We start from the raw sequence: 27117 nt of genomic DNA, 5'->3' as shown, positions 1-27117 counted from the left end.
TGACCCCAAAATGGCCGACACCTACTCCAAGATGGCCGACATGACCCCAAGATGGCCGCCCAGCAGGTGATGACGTCAGAGGGAGCGGCCATCTTGATTGCAGTGATGTCACACACACCCCCCTGCGGCCATCTTCGTTCCAGAGGTCACCTGGCCTGGCGGCCATCTTGACTCCTGTGGTCATGTGACCTGGCGGCCAACTTGTCTCCTGTGTGGTCACCTGACCATCTGAACCCCTTCCCCCCAATCCGGTGGCCATCTTGGCTCCTCTGGTCACCTGACCTGGCGGCCATCTTGATTGCACAGCCATTTTCCTTGGCGGCCATCTTGACTCTGGTGCACCTCATAGGTGGCGGCCATCTTGGCCTTTGACCTGGCGGCCATCTTGGCAGCGGTGAGATCCTGCTCTGGCGGCCATCTTGATTGCAATGGTCACCTGACCTGGCGGCCATCTTGGCTTCTGGAACCACCTGACCTCGTGGCCATCAAATCCAGAGCTCCTCTGACCTGGCGGCCATCTTGACTCCAGGGGACATCATAGGTGGCGGCCATCTTGATTTATGACCATCTGATCTGGCAGCCATTTTGACTCCAGAGGATATCATACGTGGTGGCCATCATGATTTATGATCATCTGACCTGGCGGCCATCTTGACTCCAGGGAACATTGTACATGGTGGCCATCTTGATTCGTGACCATCTGACCTGGCGGCCATCTTGACTCCAGGTGACGTCATACGTGGCAGCCATCTTGATTTGTGACCATCTGCCCTGGTGGCCATCTTGACTCCAGGTGACGTCGTACCTGGCAGCCATCTTGATTCGTGACCTCCTGGCCTGGCAGCCATCTTGACTCCAGGGGACATCATACGTGGCAGCCATCTTGATTCGTGACCATCTGCCCTGGCGGCCATCTTGACTCCAATGGACGTCGTCCCTGGCAGCCATCTTGATTTCTGTAATCTCCTGCCTTGGCGGCCATCTTGACTCCAGTGGACCTCATGCCTCGCAGCCATCTTGCTTCGTGACAAAATGGCCCGGCGGCCATCTTGACTCTTATGACCTCCAGACCTGGCAGCCATCTTGACTCCAGCAGACATCGTACGTTGCCGCCATCTTGTTTCATGACCATCTGAGCTCCTCCCCTTCTTGATTCCCGACCCCTCTGACCCGGCAGCCATCTTGACTCCTGCGATCCCCTTTCCCCTGGCGGCCATCTTGGCTCCAATGGACATCACACCCGGCAGCCATCTTGACTCACGACCACCTGACCTCGCCACCATCTTTGATTCCTGACCATCACACCCGGCAGCCATCTTGACTCCTGTGACCTCCTGCCCCGGCGGCCATCTTGACTCCAGCGGACCTCATACCTAGCAGCCATCTTCCCTCCTCACCACCTACCTAACCTGGCAGCCATCTTGCCTCTTACCACCTCCCCGCCTTGGCGGACATCTTGACTCCGGCGGACATCCCACCTGGCAGCCATTTTGACTCCTGTGGTCACTTGACCAGCTCAACCTTCCCCCCCCCAGGCGCCATTTTGCCCACACAAAGCTACTCCCCGGCGGCCATTAAACCCCGGTAGACGCTACGGCCGGCGGCCATCTTGCCGGGGGGGGTAGGGGGGAGGTTCCGGGGGGGGGAGGTGGTTGGGGGGGGCGTTTTTTACCCGTGTACATTGCGGGGGCGCCGCCCCCTGTACAGCCCCGTGTAAAATAGGTTCCTTTTCAACACAATCTATGCAAGGGTGCTTTGTGCTGGGGGGGGGGGGGGCACTTGGGGGGCAGAGGAGGGGTAGTTATGGGGTGGGGGGGGTTAGTTATGGGGCAGAGGAAGGGAGAAAGGGGAGCTCTGGGTCGTTTCTCCCCCCCCCCCCCCCCATGTACAGGCGGCGCCGACAGAGAGAGAATGCGATGAATAAAAGGGTGAAAAGATGAGAGTTTGGGGACCCCCTCAAACCCCCTCCGTAGGGTTTAGGGACCACCGCCTGCCCCCCAACCACCCCCTATAGGGCAATCTATGGGGCTGGAGGGTCTTCTGTGGGGCTGAGGGCGTCCCTATGGGGCTGAGGGGGTCCCTATGGGGGATTCTATGGGGCTGAGGGGGTCCCTATGGGGGATTCTATGGGGGATTCTATGGGGCTGAGGGGGTCTCTATGGGGCTGAGGGGGTCCCTATGAGGGATTCTGTGGGGCTGAGGGGGTCCTACGGGGCTGAGGGGGTCCTTATATGGGATGCTATGGGGCTGAGGGCGTCCTACGGGGCTGAGGGGGTCCCTGTGGGGCTGAGGGCGTCTCTATGGGGGATTCTATGGGGCTGGAGGGTCTCCTATGGGGCTGAGAGGGTCCCCATGGGGGATTCTATGGGGCTGAGGGCGTCCTATAGGGCTGAAGGAGTCCCTATAGGGGATTCTATGGGGCTGAGGGAGTCCCTATGGGGGATTCTATGGGGCTGAGGGGGTCCCTATGGGGCTGAGGGGGTCCCTATGTGGGATTCTGTGGGGCTGAGGGGGTCCCTATGGAGAATTCTATGGGGCTGAGGAGATTCTATGGGGCTGAGGGGGTCCCTATGGAGGTCCCTATGGGGCTGAGGGGGTCCCTATAGGGGATCCTATGGGGCTGAGGGGGTCCAATAGAGGATTCTATGGGGCTGATGGCGTCCTATGGGGCTGAGGGGGTCCCTATATGGGATTCTATGGGACTGAGGGGGTCCCTGTGGGGCTGAGGGGGTCTCTATGGGGGATTCTATGGGGCTGAGGGGGTCCCTATGGGGCTGAGGGTGTCCATATAGGGGATTCTGTGGGGCTGAGGGTGTCTATGGGGCTGAGGAGATCCATATAGGGGATTCTGTGGGGCTGAGGGGGTCTCTATAGGGCTGAGGGGGTCCCTATGGGAGATTCTATGGGGCTGAGGGGATGTCTATGGGGCTGAGGGGGTCCCTATAGGAGATTCTGTGGGGCTGAGGGGGTCTCTATAGGGGATTCTGTGGGGCTGAGGGGGTCTCTATATGGGGTTCTATGGGGCTGAGGGGGTCCCTGTGGGGGATTCTATGGGGCTGAGGGGGTCCCTGTGGGGCTGAGTGGGTCCCTATATGGGATTCTATGGGGCTGAGGGGGTCTCTATGGGGCTGAGGGGGTCCCTATAGGGGATTCTATGGGGCTGAGGGGGTCCCTATGGGGGTCCCTATGGGGCTGGGGAGGTCCCTATGGGGCTGAGGGGGTCCCTGTGGGGGATTCTATGGGGCTGAGGGGGTCCCTATGCGATTTTATGGGGCTGAGAGGGTCCCTGTGGGGCTGAGTGGGTCCCTATATGGGATTCTATGGGGCTGAGGGGGTCTCTATGGGGCTGGGGGGGTCTCTATAGGCCTGGGGGGGTCCCTATGGGGCTGAGGTGATCCTTATATGGGATTCTATGGGGCTGAGGGGGTCCCTATGGGGGTCCCTATGGGGCTGGGGAGGTCCCTATGGGGGCTGAAGGGGTCCCTATGTGGGATTCTATGGGGCTGAGGGGGTCCCTATGGGGCTGAGGGGGTCCCTATGGGGGATTCTGTGGGGCTGAGGGGGTCCCTATGGGGGATTCTGTGGGGCTGAGGGGGTCCCTATGGGGCTGGGGGTTGATCCTTGCCTGGGGGTGGGGTCCACTCTTTGTTGCCCCTTTAAGCGCGAGCTCTGCGGCCGCTTTAAGAGCCCCTTTCTGCGGCCTACGGGGTGAGCGGGGCTTGGCGGGAGGGGCCGCGCGCGTGCGCGCGGGAATTGGGGGGGGTGGGGGGTGCGGGGGTGAGTGCGGTCACGTGAGAGCGGTCACGTGAGGGCGCGCGCGGGGAGTGGGTGGGGCTTAGGAGGGGAGGCGGAGCGCTTCCGGTTCCGGTCGCGGCGAGGACGGAAGCGGCGGCGGAGGTTGGTGAGAGGGGTTTGCGGCCCTATAGGACCCATAGAGACCCCATAGCGGCCCTAAAGAGGCCCATAGGGACCTATAGAGACCCTTAGGGACGCGAGGGGGCCTATAGGGATCTGTAGAGACCCATAGGGACCACATAGAGGTCTGTAGGGACACACAGAGGCCCATAGAGACCCACAGAGACCCATAAAGACCCCATAGAGACCCCATGGAGACCAATAGAGACCCCATAGAAGCCTCATAGGGACCCATAGAGAGCCAAGGGGCCTATAGGGACCCATAGAAACCCATAGGGACGCATAGAGACTCTATAAAGATCCATAGAGACCTATAGAGGCCCATAGGGACCCATAGAGAGCCACAGGGTCCTATAGGGACTCATAGAGCCTCACAGGGGCCCATAGGGACCTATGGAGGCCCATAGAGACCTTATAGACACTCATAGAGGCCCATAGAGACTGTATAGAGACCCATAGCAGCCCATAGGGACTCATAGAGACCTTATAGGGCCCATAGGGACATGTAGAGACCCATAGAGAGTCACAGGGGCCTATAGGGACCCATAGGGACTCATAGAGACCTTATAGGGCCCATAGGGATGCATAGAGACCTTATAGAGACCCATAGCGACGCCATAGAGACCCACAGGGACACGTAGAGACCCTATAGGGGCCCATAGAGAGCCACAAGAGCCCATGAGGCCCCACAGGGACCCATAGAGACCCCATAGAGAGCTCTCTACACCCCAGAACTCCCTTATAGGCTCCTATAGATCTTTGTTTACTGCTATAGGTGTGTCTGTGCCCCTCCTGAGCATTATAGACCCTCTCTATAGGCCCCATAGCCCCCCCAGACCCCTATACATCCCTACAGAGCCCCATAGATCCCTATAGCCTCCCTATAACCCCCCCAGGCTCCCTCCCCAGCCCTATAGTGCCCCATAGATCCCTCCGGGAGCCCCTATAGAGCCCCCTATAGAGCCCCATAGATCCCTCCCAGAGCCCCATAGCCCCCCGTAGCGCCCCCTATAGAGCCCCATAGCCCCTATAACTCTCCCTATAGAGCCCCATAGCGCCCCCTATAGAGCCCCAAAGATCCCTCCCAGAGCCCCATAGGCCTCTATAGAGGCCCCATAGCCCCTATAGTGCCCCATAGATCCCTCTGGGAGCCCCTATAGAGCCCCATAGATCCCTCCCATAGCGCCCCCTATAGAGCCCCATAGCCCCTATAACTCTCCCTATAGAGCCCCATAGCGCCCCCTATAGAGCGCCAAAGATCCCTCCCAGAGCCCCATAGACCTCTATAGAGCCCCATAGCCCCTATAGTGCCCCATAGATCCCTCCCAGAGCCCCTATAGAGCCCTATAGATCCCTCTATATCAGCCCCTGTTGTTTCCGGCAGGGATGTCGGGGGTGAAGCGGGGGGCGGGCGAGGGCGGGGGGGGCCCCCCCGAGAAGCGCCCCCCCCGCGAGGAGCAGCCGCCCCCCACCACCCTCATCGAACCCCTGCGCCTCGGCGGCATCTCCTCCACGGTGAGACCGGGGGGGGACTTGAAACTGCCATGGAGGGGGGACTCAAAACTGCCATGGAGGGGGGGCTTGAAACTGCCATGGAGGGGGGGCTTGAAACTGCCACGGGGTGGGGGGATGGGGGCTTGAAACTGCTGAGGGGGGGACTTGAAACTGCGTGGGGGGGGAACCCCAAAACTCAGCCAAAGGGGGACCTCGAAACCCACTCAAAGGAGGACCTTGAAACCACTCGGGGGACCCCAAAACCCGTTCAGGGGACTCCTAAAACTCGGGGGGACCTTGAAAGCCACCCCGGGGGGGACCCCAAAAATGGGGGGGACCTCGAAACCCACCTGGGTGGACCCCAAAATTGGGGGGGGCACTAAAACCCACTCGAAAGGGGGCATTGAAATGGGGGGGACCCCAAAACTCACTTGAAAGGGGGCACTGAAATGGGGGGGGACCCCAAAACCCACTCTAAAGGGGGCACTGAAATGGGGGGGACCCCAAAACCCACTCTAAAGGGGGCACTGAAATGGGGGGGACCCCAAAACCCACTCTAAAGGGGGCACTGAAATGGGGGGGACCCCAAAACCCACTCTAAAGGGGGCACTGAAATGGGGGGGACCCCCAAAACCCCTTTGATTGTCCCCAAACTCATTGATTGTCCCTAAACTCATTGATTATCTTCAACTCTCTCGCGTTCCTCCAAACTCTTTGGGTACCCCCAAACCCTTTGGGTCCCCCCAAACCCCTCAGATCACCCCAAAACCCCCTCAAACCCCCTTGAGACCCCCCAAAAGCCCCTGAGATCCCCCCAAAACCCTTTTGATTGTCCCCAAACTCATTGATTGACCCCAAACTCATTGATTATCTTCAACTCTCTCGCGTTCCTCCAAACTCTTTGGGTACCCCCAAACCCTTTGGGTCCCCCCAAACCCCTCAGATCACCCCAAAAACCCCTCAAACCCCCTTGAGACCCCCCAAAACCCCTTTGATTGTCTCCAAACCCATTGATTGAGCCCAAACTCATTGATTATCTTCAACTCTCTCACGTTCCTCCAAACCTTTTGAGTACCCCCAAACCCTTTGGGTCCCCCCAAACCCCTCAGATCACCCCAAAACCCCCTCAAAACCCCCTGAGATCCCCCTAAACCCCTTTGATTGTCTCCAAACTCATTGATTGACCCCAAACTCATTGATTATCTTCAACTCTCTTGCGTTCCTCCAAACCTTTTGGGTACCTCCAAACCCTTTGGGTCCCCCCAAACCCCTCAGGTCACCCCCAAAACCCCCTTGAGACCCCCCAAAAGCCCCTGAGATCCCCCAAAACCCCTTTGATTGTCTCCAAACCCATTGATTGACCCCAAACTCATTGATTGTCTTCAACTCTCTCGCGTTCCTCCAAACCTTTTGGGTACTCCCAAACCCTTTGGGTCCCCCCAAACCCCTCAGATCACCCCAAAACCCCCTCAAACCCCCTTGAGACCCCCCAAAAGCCCCTGAGATCCCCCCAAAACCCCTTTGATTGTCTCCAAACTCATTGATTGACCCCAAACTCATTGATTGACCCCGAACTCATTGATTATCTTCAACTCTCTCACGTTTCTCCAAACCTTTTGGGTACCCCCAAACCCTTTGGGTCCCCCCAAACCCTCAGATCACCCCAAAACCCCCTCAAACCCCCTTGAGACCCCCCAAAACCCCTTTGATTGTCTCCAAACCCATTGATTGACCCCAAACTCATTGATTGTCTTCAACTCTCTCGCGTTCCTCCAAACCTTTTGAGTACCCCCAAACCCTTTGGGTCCCCCCAAACCCCTCAGGTCACCCCCAAAACCCCCTTGAGACCCCCCAAAAGCCCCTGAGATCCCCCAAAACCCCTTTGATTGTCCCCAAACCCATTGATTGACCCCAAACTCATTGATTATCTTCAACTCTCTCGCGTTCCTCCAAACCTTTTGAGTACCCCCAAACCCTTTGGGTCCCCCCAAACCCCTCAGGTCACCCCCAAAACCCCCTTGAGACCCCCCAAAAGCCCCTGAGATCCCCCAAAACCCCTTTGATTGTCCCCAAACCCATTGATTGACCCCAAACTCATTGATTATCTTCAACTCTCTCGCGTTCCTCCAAACCTTTTGAGTACCCCCAAACCCTTTGGGTCCCCCCAAACCCCTCAGGTCACCCCAAAACCCCCTAAAACCCCTTGAGACCCCCCAAAAGCCCCTGAGATCCCCCAAAACCCCTTTGATTGTCTCCAAACCCATTGATTGACCCCAAACTCATTGATTATCTTCAACTCTCTCGCGTTCCTCCAAACCCTTTGGGTGCCCCCAAACCCTTTGGGTCCCCCCAGACCCCTCAGGTCACCCCCAAACCCTCTGGGACCCCCTCAAACCCCCTTGAGACCCCCCAGAAGCCCCTGAGATCCCCCCAAAACCCCTTTGATTGACCCCAAACTCATTGATTGACCCCAAACTCATTGATTGACCCCAAACTCATTGATTATCTTCAACTCTCTCGCGTTCCTCCAAACCATTTGGGTACCTCCAAACCCTTTGGGTCCCCCCAAACCCCTCAGATCACCCCAAAACCCCCTCAAAACCCCCTGAGATCCCCCAAAACCCCTTTGATTGTCTCCAAACCCATTGATTGACCCCAAACTCATTGATTATCTTCAACTCTCTCGCGTTCCTCCAAACCTTTTGAGTACCCCCAAACCCTTTGGGTCCCCCCAAACCCCTCAGATCACCCCAAAACCCCCTCAAAACCCCCTGAGATCCCCCTAAACCCCTTTGATTGTCTCCAAACTCATTGATTGACCCCAAACTCATTGATTATCTTCAACTCTCTTGCGTTCCTCCAAACCTTTTGGGTACCTCCAAACCCTTTGGGTCCCCCCAAACCCCTCAGGTCACCCCCAAAACCCCCTTGAGACCCCCCAAAAGCCCCTGAGATCCCCCAAAACCCCTTTGATTGTCTCCAAACTCATTGATTGACCCCAAACTCATTGATTGACCCCAAACTCATTGATTATCTTCAACTCTCTCGCGTTCCTCCAAACCCTTTGGGTGCCCCCAAACCCCTCAGATCACCCCAAAACCCCCTCAAACCCCCTTGAGACCCCCCAAAACCCCTTTGATTGTCTCCAAACCCATTGATTGACCCCAAACTCATTGATTATCTTCAACTCTCTCGCGTTCCTCCAAACCGTTTGGGTACCTCCAAACCCTTTGGGTCCCCCCAAACCCCTCAGATCACCCCAAAACCCCCTCAAACCCCCCTTGAGACCCCCCAAAACCCCCTGAGATCCCCCCAAAACCCCTTTGATTGACCCCAAACTCATTGATTGACCCCAAACTCATTGACTATCTTCAACTCTCTCGCGTTCCTCCAAACCTTTTGGGTCCCCCCAAACCCTTTGGGTCCCCCCAAACCCCTCAGATCACCCCAAAACCCCCTCAAACCCCCCTTGAGACCCCCCAAAAGCCCCTGAGATCCCCCCAAAACCCCTTTGATTGACCCCAAACTCATTGATTGACCCCAAACTCATTGATTGACTCCAAACTCATTGATTATCTTCAACTCTCTCGCGTTCCTCCAAACCTTTTGGGTACCTCCAAACACTTTGGGTCCCCCCAAACCCCTCAGATCACCCCAAAAACCCCTCAAACCCCCTTGAGACCCCCCAAAACCCCTTTGATTGTCTCCAAACCCATTGATTGACCCCAAACTCATTGATTATCTTCAACTCTCTCACGTTCCTCCAAACCTTTTGGGTACCCCCAAACCCCTCAGGTCACCCCCAAACCCTCTGGGACCCCCTCAAACCCCCTTGAGACCCCCCAAAAGCCCCTGAGATCCCCCCAAAACCCCTTTGATTGACCCCAAACTCATTGATTGACCCCAAACTCATTGATTATCTTCAACTCTCTCGCGTTCCTCCAAACTCTTTGGGTACCTCCAAACCCCTTTGGGTCGCCCCAAACCCTTTGAGACCCCCCCAAACCCCTTTGTCCCCCCATATTTCATCAGGAGGAGATGGACCTGAAGGTTCTGCAGTTCAAGAACAAGAAGTTGGCGGAGCGGTTGGAGCAGCGCCAGGCGTGCGAAGACGAACTACGGGAGCGCATCGAGAAGCTCGAGAAGCGTCAGGCGACCGACGACGCCACTCTGCTCCTCGTCAACCGCTTCTGGGCGCAGGTGCGAACCCCAAAACCCACCTCCCGGCACCCCAAAACCTTTTTTTTTGACCCAAAAGTGGACTTGGAGACATCAAAAATGGCTTTTTGAGCCATAAAAGTGACTTTAAGGATCTCAGAAATAGGTTTGGAGACACCAAAAATGGGATTTTGACCCCAAAAGTGATCTTAGGGACATCAGAAGTGGACTTGGAGACACCAAAAATGGGGTTTTGACCCCAAAAAGGGACCTTTGGACCTCAAAACTGGGGTTGGAGGCACCAAAAATGGCTTTTTGACCCCTAGAAGTGGTCTCAGGAAGCCCAAAAGTGGACTTGGAGACACCAAAAATGGGGTTTTGAGCCCTAAAAGTGAGTTTAAGGATCTCGAAAATGGGGTTGGAGACACCAAAAATGGCTTTTTGACCCCAAAAAGGGACCTTTGGACCTCAAAAGTGGACTTGGAGACACCAAAAATGGCTTTTTGAGCCCTAAAAGTGAGTTTAAGGACCTCAAAACTGGGGTTGGAGACACCAAAAATGGCTTTTGACCCCAAAAGTGGTCTCAGGGACTCCAAAAAGTGGACTTGGAGACCTCAAAAATGGCTTTTTGAGCCCTAAAAGTGATCTGAGAGACCTCAAAACAGGGTTTGGAGACACCAAAAATGGCTTTTTGACCCCAAAAAGGGACCTTTGGACCTCAGGGACCTCAAAAGTGGACTTGGAGACACCAAAAATGGGTTTTTGACCCCTAAAAGTGGTCTCAGGAAGCCCAAAAGTGGACTTGGAGACACCAAAAATGGCTTTTTGACCCCAAAAAGGGACCTTTGGACCTCAAAACTGGGCTTGGAGACACCAAAAATGGCTTTTGACCCCAAAAGTGGTCTCAGGGACTCCAAAAAGTGGACTTGGAGACCTCAAAAATGGCTTTTTGAGCCCTAAAAGTGATCTGAGGGACCTCAAAACTGGGGTTGGAGACATCAAAAATGGCTTTTTGACCCCTAAAAGTGATCTCAGGGACCCCAAAAGTGGACTTGGAGACACCAAAAATGGCTTTTTGGGCCCTAAAAGTGACTTTAAGGATATGAAAACTGGGGTTGGAGACACCAAAAGTGACTTTTTGACCCCAAAATTGACCTTTCGGACCCCAAAAGTGGAGTTGGAGACCTCAAAAATGGCTTTTTGAGCCCAGAAATGGACCTTTGGACCTCAGGGACCTCAAAAGTGGACTTGGAGACACTAAAAATGGAGTTTTGACCCCAAAAAGAGACCTTTGGAACTCAAAACTGGGGTTGGAGACCTCAAAAATGGCTTTTTGACCCCAAAAATGGCTTTTTGACCCCAAAAGTGGTCTTAAGGACCCCCAAAAGTGGACTTGGAGAGCCCAAAAATGGCTTTTTGACCCCAAAACTGATCTCGGGGACCCCAAAAATGGCTTTTTTGACCCCAAAAGTGGCTTCAGGGATCCCAAAAGTGGATTTGGAGACACCAAAAAGGGCTTTTTGACCCCAAAAGTGGTCTCGAGAACCCCCAAAAGTGGACTTGAGGGCCCCAAAAATGGCTTTTGACCCCAAAAGTGGTCTCAGGGACCCCAAAAGTGGATTTGGAGACACCAAAAATGGCTTTTTAACCCCAAAAGTGGTCTCGGGGACCCCAAAAACGGGGTTGAAGACACCAAAAATGGCTTTTTGACCCCCAAAAGTGGCCTCAGGGACCCCTCAAGACCCCCCCCAAGACCCCCCCAAATCCCCCCTGTGACCCCCCCAAACCCCTCAAGTCCCCCCCAGATCCCCCCAAGAACCCCCAAATCCCCCCCTGTGACCCCCCCCTAAACCCCTCAAGGCCCCCAAATCCCCCTGTGACCCCCAAACCCCTCAAGGCCCCCCCAAATCCCCCCTGTGACCCCCCCAAACCCCTCAATGCCCCCCAAATCCCCCCTGTGACCCCCTCAAACCCCTCAAGCCCCCCATAGATCCCCCCAAGACCCCCCAAATCCCCCCTGTGACCCCCCCAAACCCCTCAAGTCCCCCCCATATCCCCCAAGAACCCCCAAATCCCCCCCTGTGACCCCCCCAAACCCCTCAAGGCCCCCAAATCCCCCCTGTGACCCCCAAACCCCTCAAGGCCCCCCCCAATCCCCCCTGTGACCCCCCCAAACCCCTCAATGCCCCCCAAATCCCCCCTGTGACCCCCCAAACCCCTCAAGCCCCCCCATAGATCCCCCCAAGACCCCTCAAATTGCCCCTGTGACCCCCCAAACCCCTCAAGCCCCCCATAGATCCCCCCTGTGACCCCCCCAAATCCCCCCTGTGACCCCCCAAACCCCTCAAGGCCCCCCCAAATCCCCCCTGTGACCCCCCCAAACCCCTCAAGGCCCCCCCAAATCCCCCCGTTGACCCCCCCAAACCCCTCAAGCCCCCCATAGATTCTCCCCAAGACCCCCGAAATCCCCTGTGACCCCCCCAAACCCCTCAAGGCCCCCCCAAATCCCCCCTGTGACCCCCCAAACCCCTCAAGGCCCCTCCAAGTCCCCCCAAATCCCCCCTGAGACCCCCCCCAAACCCCCCAAATTCCACCCCCCCCATGGATTTTGGGGTACCCTGACCCCCCCCCCCCCGTTTCTCCCCCCAGCTGGATGCGGAGGTTCAGGCTCTGCTGCGTCGCTACGAGGGCGAAGGGGGGGCTCCCCCTGCCCCCTCCCCATTTCCTGGGGACCCCCCCGAACCCCAACCCGAGGGATCCGACCCCCTCTCCGACCCACTGGGGGACCCCGAGGGAACCGAACGGAGGGGTGAGAGGGATCTTGGGGGGAGCACTTATGGGGCTGAGGGGTAATTTGGGGGGCTGGGGGGGGTAGTTTGGGGGTCCTGGAGGGAGTTTTGGGGGGCATTTAAGGGGTTTAGGGGTAATTTGGGGGGCTTAGAGGCAATGGGGGGGCAGTTGGGGGTACTTAAGGGGCAACTTGGGGGGCTGGGGGCAGTTGGGGGGCAGTTGGGGGTCTTGGGGGGCAGATTTGGGGGTGTTATGGGGCACTTGGGGGGCTCCCTGGGGCGTTGAGTCTGTGTCACCCCCCCCCTTGGCGGGGGGCGGGGAGGAGGGTGTCTCTATGGGGCACTTGGGGGGCAGTTTTGGGGCGCTGTGGGGCTCTATGGGACACTTTGGGGGCAGTTGTGGGGTGCTATGGGGCTCTGTGGGTCTCTATGGGGCACTTGGGGGGCAGCTGTGGGGCTCTATTGGTCTCTATGTGTCTGTATGGGGCTCTATTGGTCTCTATTGGTCTCTGTGTCTATTGGTTTCTGTGGGGCTCTGTTGGTCTTTGTGTCTCTATGGGTCTCTGTGGGGCTCTATCGGTCTCTATGGGTTTCTATGCGTCTGTATTGGTCTCTATGGGGCTCTATTGGTCTCTATGGGGCTCTATTGGTCTCAATGGGGCTCTGTTGGTCTCAATGGATCTCTATTGGTCTCAATGGGGCTCTGTCAGTCTCTATGGGGCTCTATTGGTCTCAATGGGGCTCTATTGGTCTCAATGGGGCTCTGTCAGTCTCAATGGGGCTCTATTGGTCTCAATGGGGCTCTGTCAGTCTCTATGGGGCTCTATTGGTCTCAATGGATCTCTATTGGTCTCAATGGGGCTCTATTGGTCTCAGTGGAGCTCTATTGGTCTCAATGGGGCTCTATTGGTCTCTATGGGGCTCTATTGGTCTCAATGGAGCTCTATTGGTCTCAATGGAGCTCTGTTGGTCTCAATGGGGCTCTGTTGGTCTCAATGGGGCTCTGTCAGTCTCTATGGGGCTCTATTGGTCTCAATGGGGCTCTGTCAGTCTCTATGGGGCTCTATTGGTCTCTATGTATCTCTATTGGTCTTTATGTATCTCTGTTGGTCTCTGTGGGGCTCTATTGGGCGCTATGGGGCTCTATTAGTTTTTATGGGGCTCTGTGGGGCTCTGTTGGTGTCTATTGCTCCCTATATGTCTATTGGTGTCTGTGGGGCTCTATTGGTCTTTATGGGGCTCTATTGGTCTCTATGTGTCTGTATTGGTCTCAATGGGGTTCTGTCGGTCTCTGTGGGGTCTCTATGGGTCTCTATGGGGCTCTACTGTTGGGTGCTATGGGACACTTGGGGGGCAGTTGTGGGGCTCTGTGGGGCTCTGTTGCCCTCTGTGGGTGTCTGTGGGTCTCCATTGGTCTCTGTGGGGTCTCTGTGGGGTCTCTGTGGGGTCTCTGTGGGGTCTCTGTGGGGTCTCTGTGGGGTCTCTGTGGGTCTCTGTGGGTCTCTGTGGGTCTCTATGGGGTCTCTGTGGGTCTCTATGGGGTCTCTATGCGTCTCTGTTGGTCTCTGTGGGTCTCTATGGGTCTCTATTGGTCTCTGTGGGGTCTCTGTTGGGCACTATGGGGCTCTATTGGGCGCTATGGGGCACTTGGGGGGCAGTTGTGGGGCTCTGTGGGGCTCTATTGCACTCTGTGGGTCTCTATGGGGTCTCTATTGGGTCTCTGTGGGTCTCTATGGGTCTCTATGGGTCTCTGTGGGGTCTCTGTTGGGCACTATGGGGCTCTATTGGGCGCTATGGGGCACTTGGGGGGCAGTTGTGGGGCTCTGTGGGGCTCTTTTGCGCTCTGTGGGGCTCTTTTGCGCTCAGTGGGTCTCTATGGGGTCTCTATGGGTTCTCTGTTGGTCGCTATGTTTCTCTATTGGGCGCTTTGGGGCGCTTTGGGGCACTTGGGGGGCAGTTGTGGGTCTCTGTGTGGTCTCTGTGGGGTCTCTGTGTGGTCTCTGTGGGGTCTCTGTGTGGTCTCTGTGGGTCTCTGTGGGTCTCTGTGGGTCTCTGTGGGGTCTCTGTGGGGTCTCTATGGGGTCTCTGTGGGTCTCTATGGGTCTCTGTGGGGTCTCTATGGGGTCTCTGTGGGATCTCTATGGGGTCTCTATGGGTCTCTATGGGGTCTCTATGGGTCTCTGTGGGGTCTCTATGGGTCTCTGTGGGGTCTCTATGGGTCTCTATTGGTCTCTATGGGTCTCTATTGGTCTCTATGGGGTCTCTATGGGTCTCTATAGGTCTCTATAGGTCTCTATGGGTCTCTATGGGGTCTCTATGGGTCTCTGTGGGGTCTCTGTGGGGTCTCTGTGGGGTCTCTGTGGGGTCTCTATGGGTCTCTGTGGGGTCTCTATGGGTCTCTATTGGTCTCTATGGGTCTCTATTGGTCTCTATGGGGTCTCTATGGGTCTCTATAGGTCTCTATTGCCCTCTACTGTTCTCTGTGGGGCACTTATGGGTCTCTGTGGGTCTCTATGGGTTTCTGTGGGGCTCTATGGGGTCTCTGTGGGTCTCTATTGGCCTCTATGGGTCCCTATGGGGCACCGAATCTCCCTTTTCCCCCTTAGAAGCCTGGGGTCCCCCACTTGTGGGGCGGCTGTGGGGCGCCGCCGGCTCCTTCGTGGCGGCGCTGAGCCCCGGGGCCGAGGCCGAGCCGCGCCCCACGCTCGCCTTCGCCCCACGCGCCGTCGCCCGTCTCGTCGAGGGGTTGGCGTCCGCTCACCGCCGCGCGCAGGACTTGGGGGGCCGCCTCGCCGCCAGGGGTGAGTGGGGGGCAGCTGGGGGGCGGCTGCAAGGGGGCGGTTTGGGGGCGCTAGGGGGCACTTAGGGGGCGCTAGGGGGGGTCTGTGGGGCAGTTATGGGGCGCTATGAGGGGTCTGTGGGGGTTTATGGGCGCTTATGGGGTGCTGTGGGGCGCTATGGGGTAGTTACAGGGGGCGGTGGAGTAGTTATGGGGGTCTGTGGGGCGTTATGAGGTGCTGTGGGGCAGTTATGGGGCGCTGTGGGGGTGCTATGGGGCACTTAGGGGGTGCTATGAGGGGTCTGTGGGGGTTTATGGGCGCTTATGTGGTGCTGTGGGGCACTGTGGGGCAGTTACGGGGGGCTGTGGGGTAGTTACGGGGGGTCTATGGGGCGTTATGGGGTGCTGTGGGGCAGTTATGGGGCGCTGTGGGGGTCTATGGGGCACTTATGGGCCATTTATGGGGTGCTATGAGTGGTCTTTGGGGCAGTTACGGGGTTCTATGGGGCAGTTATAGGGTGCTATGGGAGTCTGTGGGGCGCTATGGGGCAGTTATGGGGCGCTATGGGGAAGTTATGGGTGTTTATGGGGCAGTTATGGGGCGCTATGGAGGATCTATGGGGCTTTATGTGTTGCTATGGGACAGTTATGGGGCGCTATGGGGCAGCTATAGGGCGCTATGAGGGGTCTATGGAGCGCTATGGGGTGTCTGTGGGGCAGTTACGGGGCGCTAGGGGGGGTCTATGGGGCAGTTAGGGGGTGCTATGGTGGGTCTATGGGGCAGTTATGGGGTGCTATAAAGGGTCTATGGGGCAGTTATGGGGCACTTTGGGGGGACTATGGGGCAGTTATGGGGTGCTATGGGGGTCTATGGGGCACTTATAGGGTGCTATGGGGGTCTATGGGGCGCTATGGGGCAGTTATGGGGCGCTATGGGGGGACTATGGGGCAGTTGTGAGGTGCTATGGGGGTCTATGGGACACTTATAGGGTGCTATGGGGGTCTATGGGGCGCTATAGGGCAGTTATGGGGCGCTATGGGGGGTCTATGGGGCAGTTATGGGGTACTATGGGGGATCTATGGGGCTTTATGGGTTGCTATGGGGCACTTATGGGGCGCTAGGGGGGTCTGTTGGGGTCTATGGGGCAGTTATGGGCCGCTATGGGGGGTTTATGGGGGGTGCTATGGGGGGTTTATGGGGGGTGCTATGGGGCGCTATGGGGCAGTTATGGGGCAGTTATGGGGGTCTATGGGGCAGTTATGGGGGGGTCTATGGGGTGTTATGGGGTGCTATGGGGTGCTATGGGGGTCTATGGGGCATTATGGGGTGCTATGGGGGGTCTATGGGGCATTATGGGGTGCTATGGGGGGTCTATGGGGCGTTATGGGGCACTATGGGGCAGTTATGGGGGATCTATGGGGCTTTATGGGTTGCTATGGGGCAGTTATGGGGCGCTATAGGGGTCTGTGGGGTTTTGGGGTGTTTTGAGGTGGTTTTGGGGGGTTTTGAGATGGTTTTTGGGGGGTTTTTGGGTGGGTTTGGGTTTTGAGGGAGTTTTGGGGTGTTCTGAGGGGGTTTTGGGGGCGTTTTGAGGGGGTTTGGGTGTTTTGAGGGGTTTTTGGGGTGCTTTGAGGGGTTTTGAAGGGTTTTGGGGTGTTTTGGGATGTTTTGAGATGGTTTTTGAGGTGTTTTGAGGGTGTTTTTGGGGTCTTTCTGGGGGGGTTTTGGGCTGTTTTGAGGGGTTTTATGGGTGTTTTGAGGGCTTTTGGGGTGTTTTGAGGTGGTTTTTGGGGTGTTTTGAGGTGTTTTTGGGGTGATTTGAGCGGTTTTGGGGTCTTTCTGGGGGGTTTTGGGGTGATTTGAGGGGTTTTTGGGGGTGTTTTGAGGGGTTTTTAGGGTGTTTTGAGGTTTTTCTAGGTTTTGAGGTGGGTTTTGGGGTGTTTTGAGGGGTTTTGGGGTCTTTCTGGGGGGTTTTGGGGTGATTTGAGGGGGTTTTTGGGTGTTTTGAGGAGTTTTGGGGTCTTTTGAGTTTTTATTGGGTGTTTTGAGGGGTTTTGGGGTCTTTCTGGGGGGTTTTGGGGTGTTTTGAGGGTTTTTTAGGTTTTGAGGTGGGTTTTGGGGTGCTTTGAGCAGTTTTGGGGTCTATCGGGGGGGGTTTGGGGGTGTTTTGAGGTGTTTTTGGGGTGTTTTGAGGGGTTTTGGGGTGTTTTTAGGGTTTTTTGGGTGTTTTGAGGGTGTTTTTGGGGTTTTTCTGGGGGGGTTTTGGGGCTGTTTTGAGGGTTTTTATGGGTGTTTTGAGGGCTTTTGGGGTGTTTTGAGGTGGTTTTTGGGGTGTTTTGAGGTGTTTTTGGGGTGATTTGAGCGGTTTTGGGGTCTTTCTGGGGGGTTTTGGGGTGATTTGAGGGGTTTTTGGGGGTGTTTTGAGGGGTTTTTAGGGTGTTTTGAGGTTTTTCTAGGTTTTGAGGTGGGTTTTGGGGTGTTTTGAGGGGTTTTGGGGTCTTTCGGGGGGGGTTGGGGTGATTTGAGCGGTTTTGGGGTGTTTTGAGGAGTTTTGGGGTCTTTTGAGTTTTTATTGGGTGTTTTGAGGGGTTTTGGGGTCTTTCTGGGGGGTTTTGGGGTGTTTTGAGGTGTTTTTGGGGTGTTTTGAGGGTTTTTTAGGTTTTGAGGTGGGTTTTGGGGTGCTTTGAGCAGTTTTGGGGTCTATCGGGGGGGTTTGGGGGTGTTTTGAGGTGTTTTTGGGGTGTTTTGAGGGGTTTTGGGGTGTTTTGAGGGTTTTTTGGGTGTTTTGAGCGGTTTTGGGGTCTTTCTGGGGGGGTTTTGGGCTGTTTTGAGGAGTTTTTTGGGGTGTTTTGAGGGCTTTTGGGGTGTTTTGAGGTGGTTTTTGGGGTGTTTTGTGGTTTTTTTGGGGTGATTTGAGCGGTTTTGGGGTCTTTCTGGGGGGTTTTGGGGTGATTTGAGGGGGTTTTTGGGGTGTTTTGAGGGGTTTTGGGGTCTTTCGGGGGGGGTTGGGGTGATTTGAGGGGGTTTTTGGGGTGTTTTGAGGAGTTTTGGGGTCTTTTGAGTTTTTATTGGGTGTTTTGAGGGGTTTTGGGGTCTTTCTGGGGGGTTTTGGGGTGTTTTGAGGGGTTTTTGGGGTGTTTTGAGGGTTTTTTTAGGTTTTGAGGTGGGTTTTGGGGTGCTTTGAGCAGTTTTGGAGTCTATCGGGGGGGTTGGGGGGTGTTTTGAAGTGTTTTTGGGGTGTTTTGAGGGGTTTTGGGGTGTTTTTAGGGGTTTTTGGGTGTTTTGAGCGGTTTTGGGGTCTTTCTGGGGGGTTTTTGGGCTGTTTTGAGGGTTTTTATGGGTGTTTTGAGGGCTTTTGGGGTGTTTTGAGGTGGTTTTTGGGGTGTTTTGAGGTGTTTTTGGGGTGATTTGAGCGGTTTTGGGGTCTTTCTGGGGGGTTTTGGGGTGTTTTGAGGGGTTTTTGGGGGTGTTTTGAGGGGTTTTTAGGGTGTTTTGAGGTTTTTCTAGGTTTTGAGGTGGGTTTTGGGGTGTTTTGAGGGGTTTTGGGGTCTTTCGGGGGGGGTTGGGGTGATTTGAGGGGGTTTTTGGGGTGTTTTGAGGAGTTTTGGGGTCTTTTGAGTTTTTATTGGGTGTTTTGAGGGGTTTTGGGGTCTTTCTGGGGGTTTTTGGGGTGTTTTGAGGGTTTTTTAGGTTTTGAGGTGGGTTTTGGGGTGCTTTGAGCAGTTTTGGGGTCTATCGGGGGGGTTTGGGGGTGTTTTGAGGTGTTTCTGGGGTGTTTTGAGGGGTTTTGGGGTGTTTTTAGGGTTTTTTGGGTGTTTTGAGCGGTTTTGGGGTCTTTCTGGGGGGGTTTTGGGCTGTTTTGAGGAGTTTTTTGGGTGTTTTGAGGGCTTTTGGGGTGTTTTGAGGTGGTTTTTGGGGTGTTTTGAGGGGGTTTTTGGGGTTTTTTGAGGGGTTTTGGGGTCTTTCTGGGGGGTTTTGGGGTGTTTTGAGGGGTTTTTGGGGTGTTTTGAGGGTTTTTTAGGTTTTGAGGTGGGTTTTGGGGTGCTTTGAGCAGTTTTGGGGTCTATTGGGGGGGTTTGGGGTGTTTTGAGGTGTTTTTGAGGTGTTTTGAGGGTGTTTTTGGGGTTTTTCTGGGGGGTTTTGGGGCTGTTTTGAGGGGTTTTATGGGTGTTTTGAGGGCTTTTGGGGTGTTTTGAGGTGGTTTTTGGGGTGTTTTGAGGTGGGTTTTGGGGTGTTTTGAGGTGTTTTTGGGGTCTTTCTGGGGGGTTTTGGGGTGATTTGAGGGTTTTTTTGGGGTGTTTTGAGGGGTTTTTAGGGTATTTTGAGTTTTTCTAGGTTTTGAGGTGGGTTTTGGGGTGTTTTGAGGGGTTTTTGGAGTGATTTGAGGGTGTTTTTGGGGTGTTTTGAGGAGTTTTGGGGTCTTTCGAGGTTTTTTTGGGTGTTTTGAGGGGTTTTGGGGTTTTTCTGGGGGGTTTTGGGGTGATTTGAGGGGGTTTTTGGGGTGTTTTGAGGGGTTTTTGGGGTGTTTTGAGGGTTTTTTAGGTTTTGAGGTGGGTTTTGGGGTGCTTTGAGCAGTTTTGGGGTCTATCGGGGGGGTTTGGGGGTGTTTTGAGGTGTTTTTGGGGTGTTTTGAGGGGTTTTGGGGTGTTTTGAGGGTTTTTTGGGTGTTTTGAGCGGTTTTGGGGTCTTTCTGGGGGGGTTTTGGGCTGTTTTGAGGAGTTTTTTGGGGTGTTTTGAGGGCTTTTGGGGTGTTTTGAGGTGGTTTTTGGGGTGTTTTGAGGTGTTTTTGGGGTGATTTGAGCGGTTTTGGGGTCTTTCTGGGGGGTTTTGGGGTGATTTGAGGTGGGTTTTGGGGTGTTTTGAGGGGTTTTGGGGTCTTTCGGGGGGGGTTGGGGTGATTTGAGGGGGTTTTTGGGGTGTTTTGAGGAGTTTTGGGGTCTTTTGAGTTTTTATTGGGTGTTTTGAGGGGTTTTGGGGTCTTTCTGGGGGGTTTTGGGGTGTTTTGAGGGGTTTTTGGGGTGTTTTGAGGGTTTTTTAGGTTTTGAGGTGGGTTTTGGGGTGCTTTGAGCAGTTTTGGAGTCTATCGGGGGGGTTTGGGGGTGTTTTGAAGTGTTTTTGGGGTGTTTTGAGGGGTTTTGGGGTGTTTTTAGGGGTTTTTGGGTGTTTTGAGCGGTTTTGGGGTCTTTCTGGGGGGTTTTTGGGCTGTTTTGAGGGTTTTTATGGGTGTTTTGAGGGCTTTTGGGGTGTTTTGAGGTGGTTTTTGGGGTGTTTTGAGGTGTTTTTGGGGTGATTTGAGCGGTTTTGGGGTCTTTCTGGGGGGTTTTGGGGTGATTTGAGGGGTTTTTGGGGGTGTTTTGAGGGGTTTTTAGGGTGTTTTGAGGTTTTTCTAGGTTTTGAGGTGGTTTTTGGGGTGTTTTGAGGGGTTTTGGGGTCTTTCGGGGGGGGTTGGGGTGATTTGAGGGGGTTTTTGGGGTGTTTTGAGGTGTTTTGGGGTCTTTTGAGTTTTTATTGGGTGTTTTGAGGGGTTTTGGGGTCTTTCTGGGGGTTTTTGGGGTGTTTTGAGGGTTTTTTAGGTTTTGAGGTGGGTTTTGGGGTGCTTTGAGCAGTTTTGGGGTCTATCGGGGGGGTTTGGGGGTGTTTTGAGGTGTTTTTGGGGTGTTTTGAGGGGTTTTGGGGTGTTTTTAGGGTTTTTTTGGGTGTTTTGAGCGGTTTTGGGGTCTTTCTGGGGGGGTTTTGGGCTGTTTTGAGGAGTTTTTTGGGTGTTTTGAGGGCTTTTGGGGTGTTTTGAGGTGGTTTTTGGGGTGTTTTGAGGTGGTTTTTGGGGTTATTTGAGGGGTTTTGGGGTCTTTCTGGGGGGTTTTGGGGTGATTTGAGGGGTTTTTGGGGTGTTTTGAGGGTTTTTTAGGTTTTGAGGTGGGTTTTGGGGTGCTTTGAGCAGTTTTGGGGTCTATTGGGGGGGTTTGGGGTGTTTTGAGGTGTTTTTGAGGTGTTTTGAGGGTGTTTTTGGGGTTTTTCTGGGGGGTTTTGGGGCTGTTTTGAGGGGTTTTATGGGTGTTTTGAGGGCTTTTGGGGTGTTTTGAGGGCTTTTGGGGTGTTTTGAGGTGGGTTTTGGGGTGTTTTGAGGTGTTTTTGGGGTCTTTCTGGGGGGTTTTGGGGTGATTTGAGGGTTTTTTTTGGGGTGTTTTGAGGGGTTTTTAGGGTATTTTGAGTTTTTCTAGGTTTTGAGGTGGGTTTTGGGGTGTTTTGAGGGGTTTTTGGAGTGATTTGAGGGTGTTTTTGGGGTGTTTTGAGGAGTTTTGGGGTCTTTCGAGGTTTTTTTGGGTGTTTTGAGGGGTTTTGGGGTTTTTCTGGGGGGTTTTGGGGTGATTTGAGGGGGTTTTTGGGGTGTTTTGAGGGGTTTTTGGGGTGTTTTGAGGGTTTTTTAGGTTTTGAGGTGGGTTTTGGGGTGCTTTGAGCAGTTTTGGGGTCTATCGGGGGGGTTTGGGGGTGTTTTGAGGTGTTTTTGGGGTGTTTTGAGGGGTTTTGGGGTGTTTTGAGGGTTTTTTGGGTGTTTTGAGCGGTTTTGGGGTCTTTCTGGGGGGGTTTTGGGCTGTTTTGAGGAGTTTTTTGGGTGTTTTGAGGGCTTTTGGGGTGTTTTGAGGTGGTTTTTGGGGTGTTTTGAGGTGGTTTTTGGGGTTATTTGAGGGGTTTTGGGGTCTTTCTGGGGGGTTTTGGGGTGATTTGAGGGGGTTTTTGAGGGGTTTTTGGGGTGTTCCGAGGGGTTCAGGGTCCGTGTGTCCCCCCTTTTTCCGCCCCCCCCCCCCCAGGGGAGCTGTCGGAGCCGGGACGGGCGCTGCTCCGGGAGCTCCTCCGCGACCATCGGCGCCTTCACGAGCTCAGCCTCCAACTGCACGAGAAGCACCACCGCGCCGCCCTCGAGGTACTGGGAGCCACTGGGAGCCACTGGGAGGGGGTTTGGGGGCACTGGGAGGGACTGGGAGAGGGTTAGAGGGGACTGGGAGGGACTGGGAGAGGGTTAGAGGGCACTGGGAGGGACTGGGAGAGGGTTAGAGGGCACTGGGAGGGACTGGGAGAGGGTTAGAGGGCACTGGGAGGGACTGGGAGAGGGTTAGAGGGCACTGGGAGGGACTGGGAGGTCTCCTCTGCTGTGTCCCAGTGCTCCCAGTCCCCCCAGTTCCTCCATCCCAGCGCTCCCAGTCCCTCCCAATCCTCTCCCAGTCCCTCCCAGTTCCCTCTATCCCTCTCCCAGTCCCTCCCAGTGCCCTCTAACCCTCTCCCAGTCCCTCCCAGTGCCCTCTAACCCTCTCCCAGTCCCTCCCAGTGCCCTCTAACCCTCTCCCAGTCCCTCCCAGTGCCCTCTAACCCTCTCCCAGTCCCTCCCAGTCCCCTCTAATCCTCTCCCAGTCCCTCCCAGTCCCCTCTAACCCTCTCCCAGTCCTTCCCAGTCCCCTCTAACCCTCTCCCAGTCCCTCCCAGTCCCTCCCAGTCCCTCCCAGTCCCTCCCAGTTCACTCCCTCTCTCTCTCCCAGTTGGCGGAACTTCAGGACAAAGCCACATCGGCCGAAACCAAAGTCTTGGAGATGGGAACGACTCTGGAGGGGCTCCAATGGGACCGCGAGAAACTGCGCAAACGCCAACAGCGCCTCCACCGCCACTTAGCGGAGGCCCTCGAGCAGGTGAGGACCCCAAAGTGGCCACCGAATCCCCCAAAGTGGCCACCGAATCCCCCAAAGTGGCCACTAAGATATCCACCACGTTGGCCACCACCAATCTCCGACCTCCTGCGCGGCTCCCAGTGCTCCCAGTTGGTCACTCAGACCCTCAGTGTCCCCTCAGGGTCCCCTCAGTGTCCTCTCGAGGCCCTCAGTGTCCTCCAAAGTGGCCACTGAGTCCCTGAAAGTGGCCACTAAGAGCTCCACCACGTTGGCCACCACCAATCTCCGACCTCCAGCGCGGCTCCCAGTGCTCCCAGTTGGTCACTCAGTCCCTCAGTGTCCCCTCAGTGTCCCCTCAGTGTCACCTCGAGGCCCTCAGTGTCCTCCGAAGTGGCCACCGAGTCCCTCAAAGTGGCCACTAAGAGATCCGCCATGTTGGCCACCACCAATCTCCGACCTCCTGCGCGGCTCCCAGTGTTCCCAGTGCTCCCAGTTGGTCACTCAGACCCTCAATGTCCCCTCAGGGTCCCCTCAGTGTCCTCTCGAGGCCCTCAGTGTCCTCCAAAGTGGCCACTGAGTCCCTCAAAGTGGCCACTGAGAGATCCGCCACGTTGGCCACCACCAATCTCCGACCTCCCACGCGACTCCCAGTGCTCCCAGTGCTCCCAGTTGGTCACTGAGACCCTCAGTGTCCCCTAAGTGTCCCCTCAGTGTCACCTCGAGGCCCTCAGTGTCTTCCAAAGTGGCCACTGAGTCCCTGAAAGTGGCCACTAAGAGATCCGCCACGTTGGCCACCACCAATCTCCGACCTCCCGCGCGGCTCCCAGTGCTCCCAGTGCTCCCAGTTGGTCACCGATGCCCTCAATGTCCCCTCAGGGTCCCCTCAAGGCCCTCAGTGTCTTCCAAAGTGGCCACCGAGTCCCTCAAAGTGGCCACTAAGAGCTCCGCCACGTTGGCCACCACCAATCTCCGACCTCCTGCGCGGCTCCCAGTGCTCCCAGTGCTCCCAGTTGGTCACTCAGACCCTCAATGTCCCCTCAGGGTCCCCTCAGTGTCCTCTCGAGGCCCTCAGTGTGCTCCAAAGTGGCCACTGAGGCCCTCAAAGTGGCCACTGAGTCCCCCGATGTCCCCATTGTTTCCAGCTGAACTCAGGCTCCTACGGCTCCGGAAGTTCCGGAGGGTTCCAGGGGGGACAAATCACACTCAGTATGCAGAAGGTGAGGGGACAGGGGGGGACACGAGATCACCTGAGGGGGGTTTGGAGGTATCTCGGGGGGGTTTGAGGGCATCTCAGAGGGGTTTGGGGGCATCTCAGGGTGGTTTGAGGGCATCTCGGGGGCTTTGAAGGCATCTCAGAGGGGTTTGAGGGCATCTCAGAGGGGTTTAAGGGTCTCTCAGGGTGGTTTGAGGGCATCTCAGAGGGGTTTGAGGGCCTCTCAGAGGGGTTTGAGGGCCTCTCAGGGTGGTTTGAGGGCATCTCGGGGGGGTTTGAGGGCATCTCGGAGGGGTTTGAGGGCATCTCAGGGGGGTTTGAGGGCATCTCAGGGGGGTTTGAGGGCATCTCAGAGGGGTTTGAGGGCATCTCAGAGGGGTTTGAGGGCATCTCAGGGTGGTTTGAGGGCATCTCAGAGGGGTTTGAGGGCATCTCGGAGGGGTTTGAGGGCATCTCGGAGGGGTTTGAGGGCATCTCGGGGTGGTTTGGGGGCATCTCGGGGGGCTTTGAGGGCATCTCGAGGGGTTTGAGGGCATCTCGAGGGGTTTGAGGGCATCTCAGAGGGGTTTGAGGCCATCTCGAGGGGTTTGAGGCCATCCCGGAGGGGTTTGAGGGCATCTCGGGGTGGTTTGGGGGCATCTCGGGGGGCTTTGAGGGCATCTCGAGGGGTTTGAGGGCATCTCAGAGGGGTTTGAGGCCATCCCGGGGGGGTTTGAGGGCATCTCGGGGGGGTTTGGGGGCATCCCGGGGGGGTTTGAGGGCATCTCGGGGGGGTTTGGGGGCATCTCGGGGGGGTTTGGGGGCATCTCGGGGGGGTTTGGGGGCATCTCGGGGGGGTTTGAGGCCATCCCGGGGGGGTTTGGGGGCATCTCGGGGGGGTTTGAGGGCATCTCGGGGGGGTTTGGGGGCGTCTCGGGGGGGTTTGAGGGCGTCTCGGGGGGGTTTGGGGGCATCTCGGGGGGGTTTGGGGGCATCTCGGGGGGGTTTGAGGGCATCTCGGGGGGGTTTGGGGGCATCTCGGGGGGGTTTGAGGGCATCTCGGGGGGGTTTGAGGCCATCCCGGGGGGGTTTGGGGGCATCTCGGGGGGGTTTGGGGGCATCTCGGGGGGGTTTGAGGGCTTCTTAGGGTGGTTTGAGGGCCTCTCAGGGTGGTTTGAGGGCATCTCGGGGTGGTTTGAGGGCTTCTCAGGGTGGTTTGAGGCCATCTCGGGGGGGTTTGAGGGCATCTCGGGGTGGTTTGAGGGCATCTCAGGGGGGTTTGAGGGCCTCTCGGGGTGGTTTGAGGGCATCTCGGGGGGGTTTGAGGGCATCTCGAGGGGTTTGAGGGCATCTCAGAGGGGTTTGGTGGCATCTCAGAGGGTTTGAGGGCATCTCGGGGGGGTTTGAGGGCATCTCAGAGGGGTTTGAGGGCATCTCAGGGGGGTTTGTGGTCCCTGATGGGGTTGGTTGGAGTTGTCCTCTGTCTTCTCCTCAGTTTGAGATGCTCAACGCGGAGCTGGAGGGGAACCAGGAATTGGCCAACAGCCGTATGGCCGAGCTGGAGAAGCTCCAGCAGGAGCTCCAACAGGCCGTGCGCGGGCACGAGCGCCTCAAGGTGACCACGGGGACAACCGGGGGGGACAGGGGGACATCAAGAAGATCAGGGATGGGATGTGGAGGACATTGAGGCCATGGGGGACATCAAGAAGAGGAGGAACTTGGAGGACATTGAGGTCTTGAGGGACATTGAGGCCATGGGGGACATCAGGAAGAGGAGGAACGTGAGGACATTAAGGTCTTGAGGGACATTGAGGCCATGGGGGACATCAGGAAGAGGAGGAACGTGAGGACATTGAGGTCTTGAGGGACATTGAGGCCATGGGGGACATCAAGAAGAGGAGGAACGTGAGGACATTGAGATCTTGAGGGACATTGAGGCCATGGGGGACATCAAGAAGAGGAGAAACGTGAGGACATTGAGGTCTTGAGGGACATTGAGGCCATGGGGGGCATCAAGAAGAGGAGGAACGTGGAGGACATTGAGGTCTTGAGGGACATTGAGGCCATGGGGGACATCAAGAAGAGGAGGAACGTGAGGACATTGAGATCTTGAGGGACATTGAGGCCATGGGGGACATCAAGAAGAGGAGGAACGTGAGGACATTGAGGTCTTGAGGGACATTGAGGCCATGGGGGACATCAAGAAGAGGAGGAACGTGAGGACGTTGAGGTCTTGAGGGACATTGAGGCCATGGGGGACATCAAGAAGAGGAGGAACGTGAGGACATTGAGGTCTTGAGGGACATTGAGGCCATGGGGGACATCAAGAAGAGGAGGAACTTGGAGGACATTGAGGTCTTGAGGGACATTGAGGCCATGGGGGACATCAGGAAGAGGAGGAACGTGAGGACATTGAGGTCTTGAGGGACATTGAGGCCATGAGGGACATCAAGAAGAGGAGGAACTTGGAGGACATTGAGGTCTTGAGGGACATTGAGGCCATGGGGGACATCAAGAAGAGGAGGAACTTGGAGGACATTGAGGTCTTGAGGGACATTGAGGCCATGGGGGACATCAAGAAGAGGAGGAACGTGAGGACATTGAGGTCCTGAGGGACATTGAGGCCATGGGGGACATCAAGAAGAGGAGGAACGTGAGGACATTGAGGTCTTGAGGGACATTGAGGCCATGGGGGACATCAAGAAGAGGAGGAACGTGAGGACATTGAGGTCTTGAGGGACATTGAGGCCATGGGGGACATCAAGAAGAGGAGAAACGTGGAGGACATTGAGGTCTTGAGGGACATTGAGGCCATGGGGGACATCAAGAAGAGGAGGAACGTGAGGACATTGAGGTCTTGAGGGACATTGAGGCCATGGGGGACATCAGGAAGAGAAGGAACTTGAGGACATTGAGGTCTTGAGGGACATTGAGGCCATGGGGGACATCAAGAAGAGGAGGAACGTGAGGACATTGAGGTCCTGAGGGACATTGAGGCCATGGGGGACATCAAGAAGAGGAGAAACGTGGAGGACATTGAGGTCTTGAGGGACATTGAGGCCATGGGGGACATCAAGAAGAGGAGGAACGTGAGGACATTGAGGTCTTGAGGGACATTGAGGCCATGGGGGACA

At 55.9% G+C, this 27117-nt stretch overlaps 1 protein-coding gene across 1 annotated transcript in view; it reads left to right on the top strand.

The window, feature by feature from the left end:
* The first annotated feature begins 3858 nt into the window (after window positions 1-3858).
* The window catches only part of RNF40 (ring finger protein 40), a 41536-nt gene continuing 18277 nt past the window's right edge, over window positions 3859-27117 (top strand). Inside the window, exons 1-9 of the mRNA XM_054053076.1 lie at window positions 3859-3897; window positions 5300-5430; window positions 9442-9609; window positions 12217-12376; window positions 14963-15157; window positions 21943-22055; window positions 22666-22812; window positions 23934-24008; window positions 25479-25598. Of these exons, the coding sequence (XP_053909051.1) occupies window positions 5302-5430; window positions 9442-9609; window positions 12217-12376; window positions 14963-15157; window positions 21943-22055; window positions 22666-22812; window positions 23934-24008; window positions 25479-25598 (1107 nt within the window). The 5' untranslated portion in view covers window positions 3859-3897; window positions 5300-5301. The remainder of the gene's footprint in view (window positions 3898-5299; window positions 5431-9441; window positions 9610-12216; window positions 12377-14962; window positions 15158-21942; window positions 22056-22665; window positions 22813-23933; window positions 24009-25478; window positions 25599-27117) is intronic.

Source organism: Cuculus canorus, chromosome 38, assembly GCF_017976375.1.
Source record: "Cuculus canorus isolate bCucCan1 chromosome 38, bCucCan1.pri, whole genome shotgun sequence".
NCBI lineage: Eukaryota > Metazoa > Chordata > Aves > Cuculiformes > Cuculidae > Cuculus > Cuculus canorus.
The sequence above is the reverse complement of the archived record's forward strand: the minus strand, read 5'-3'. Positions and strand labels throughout refer to the sequence as shown.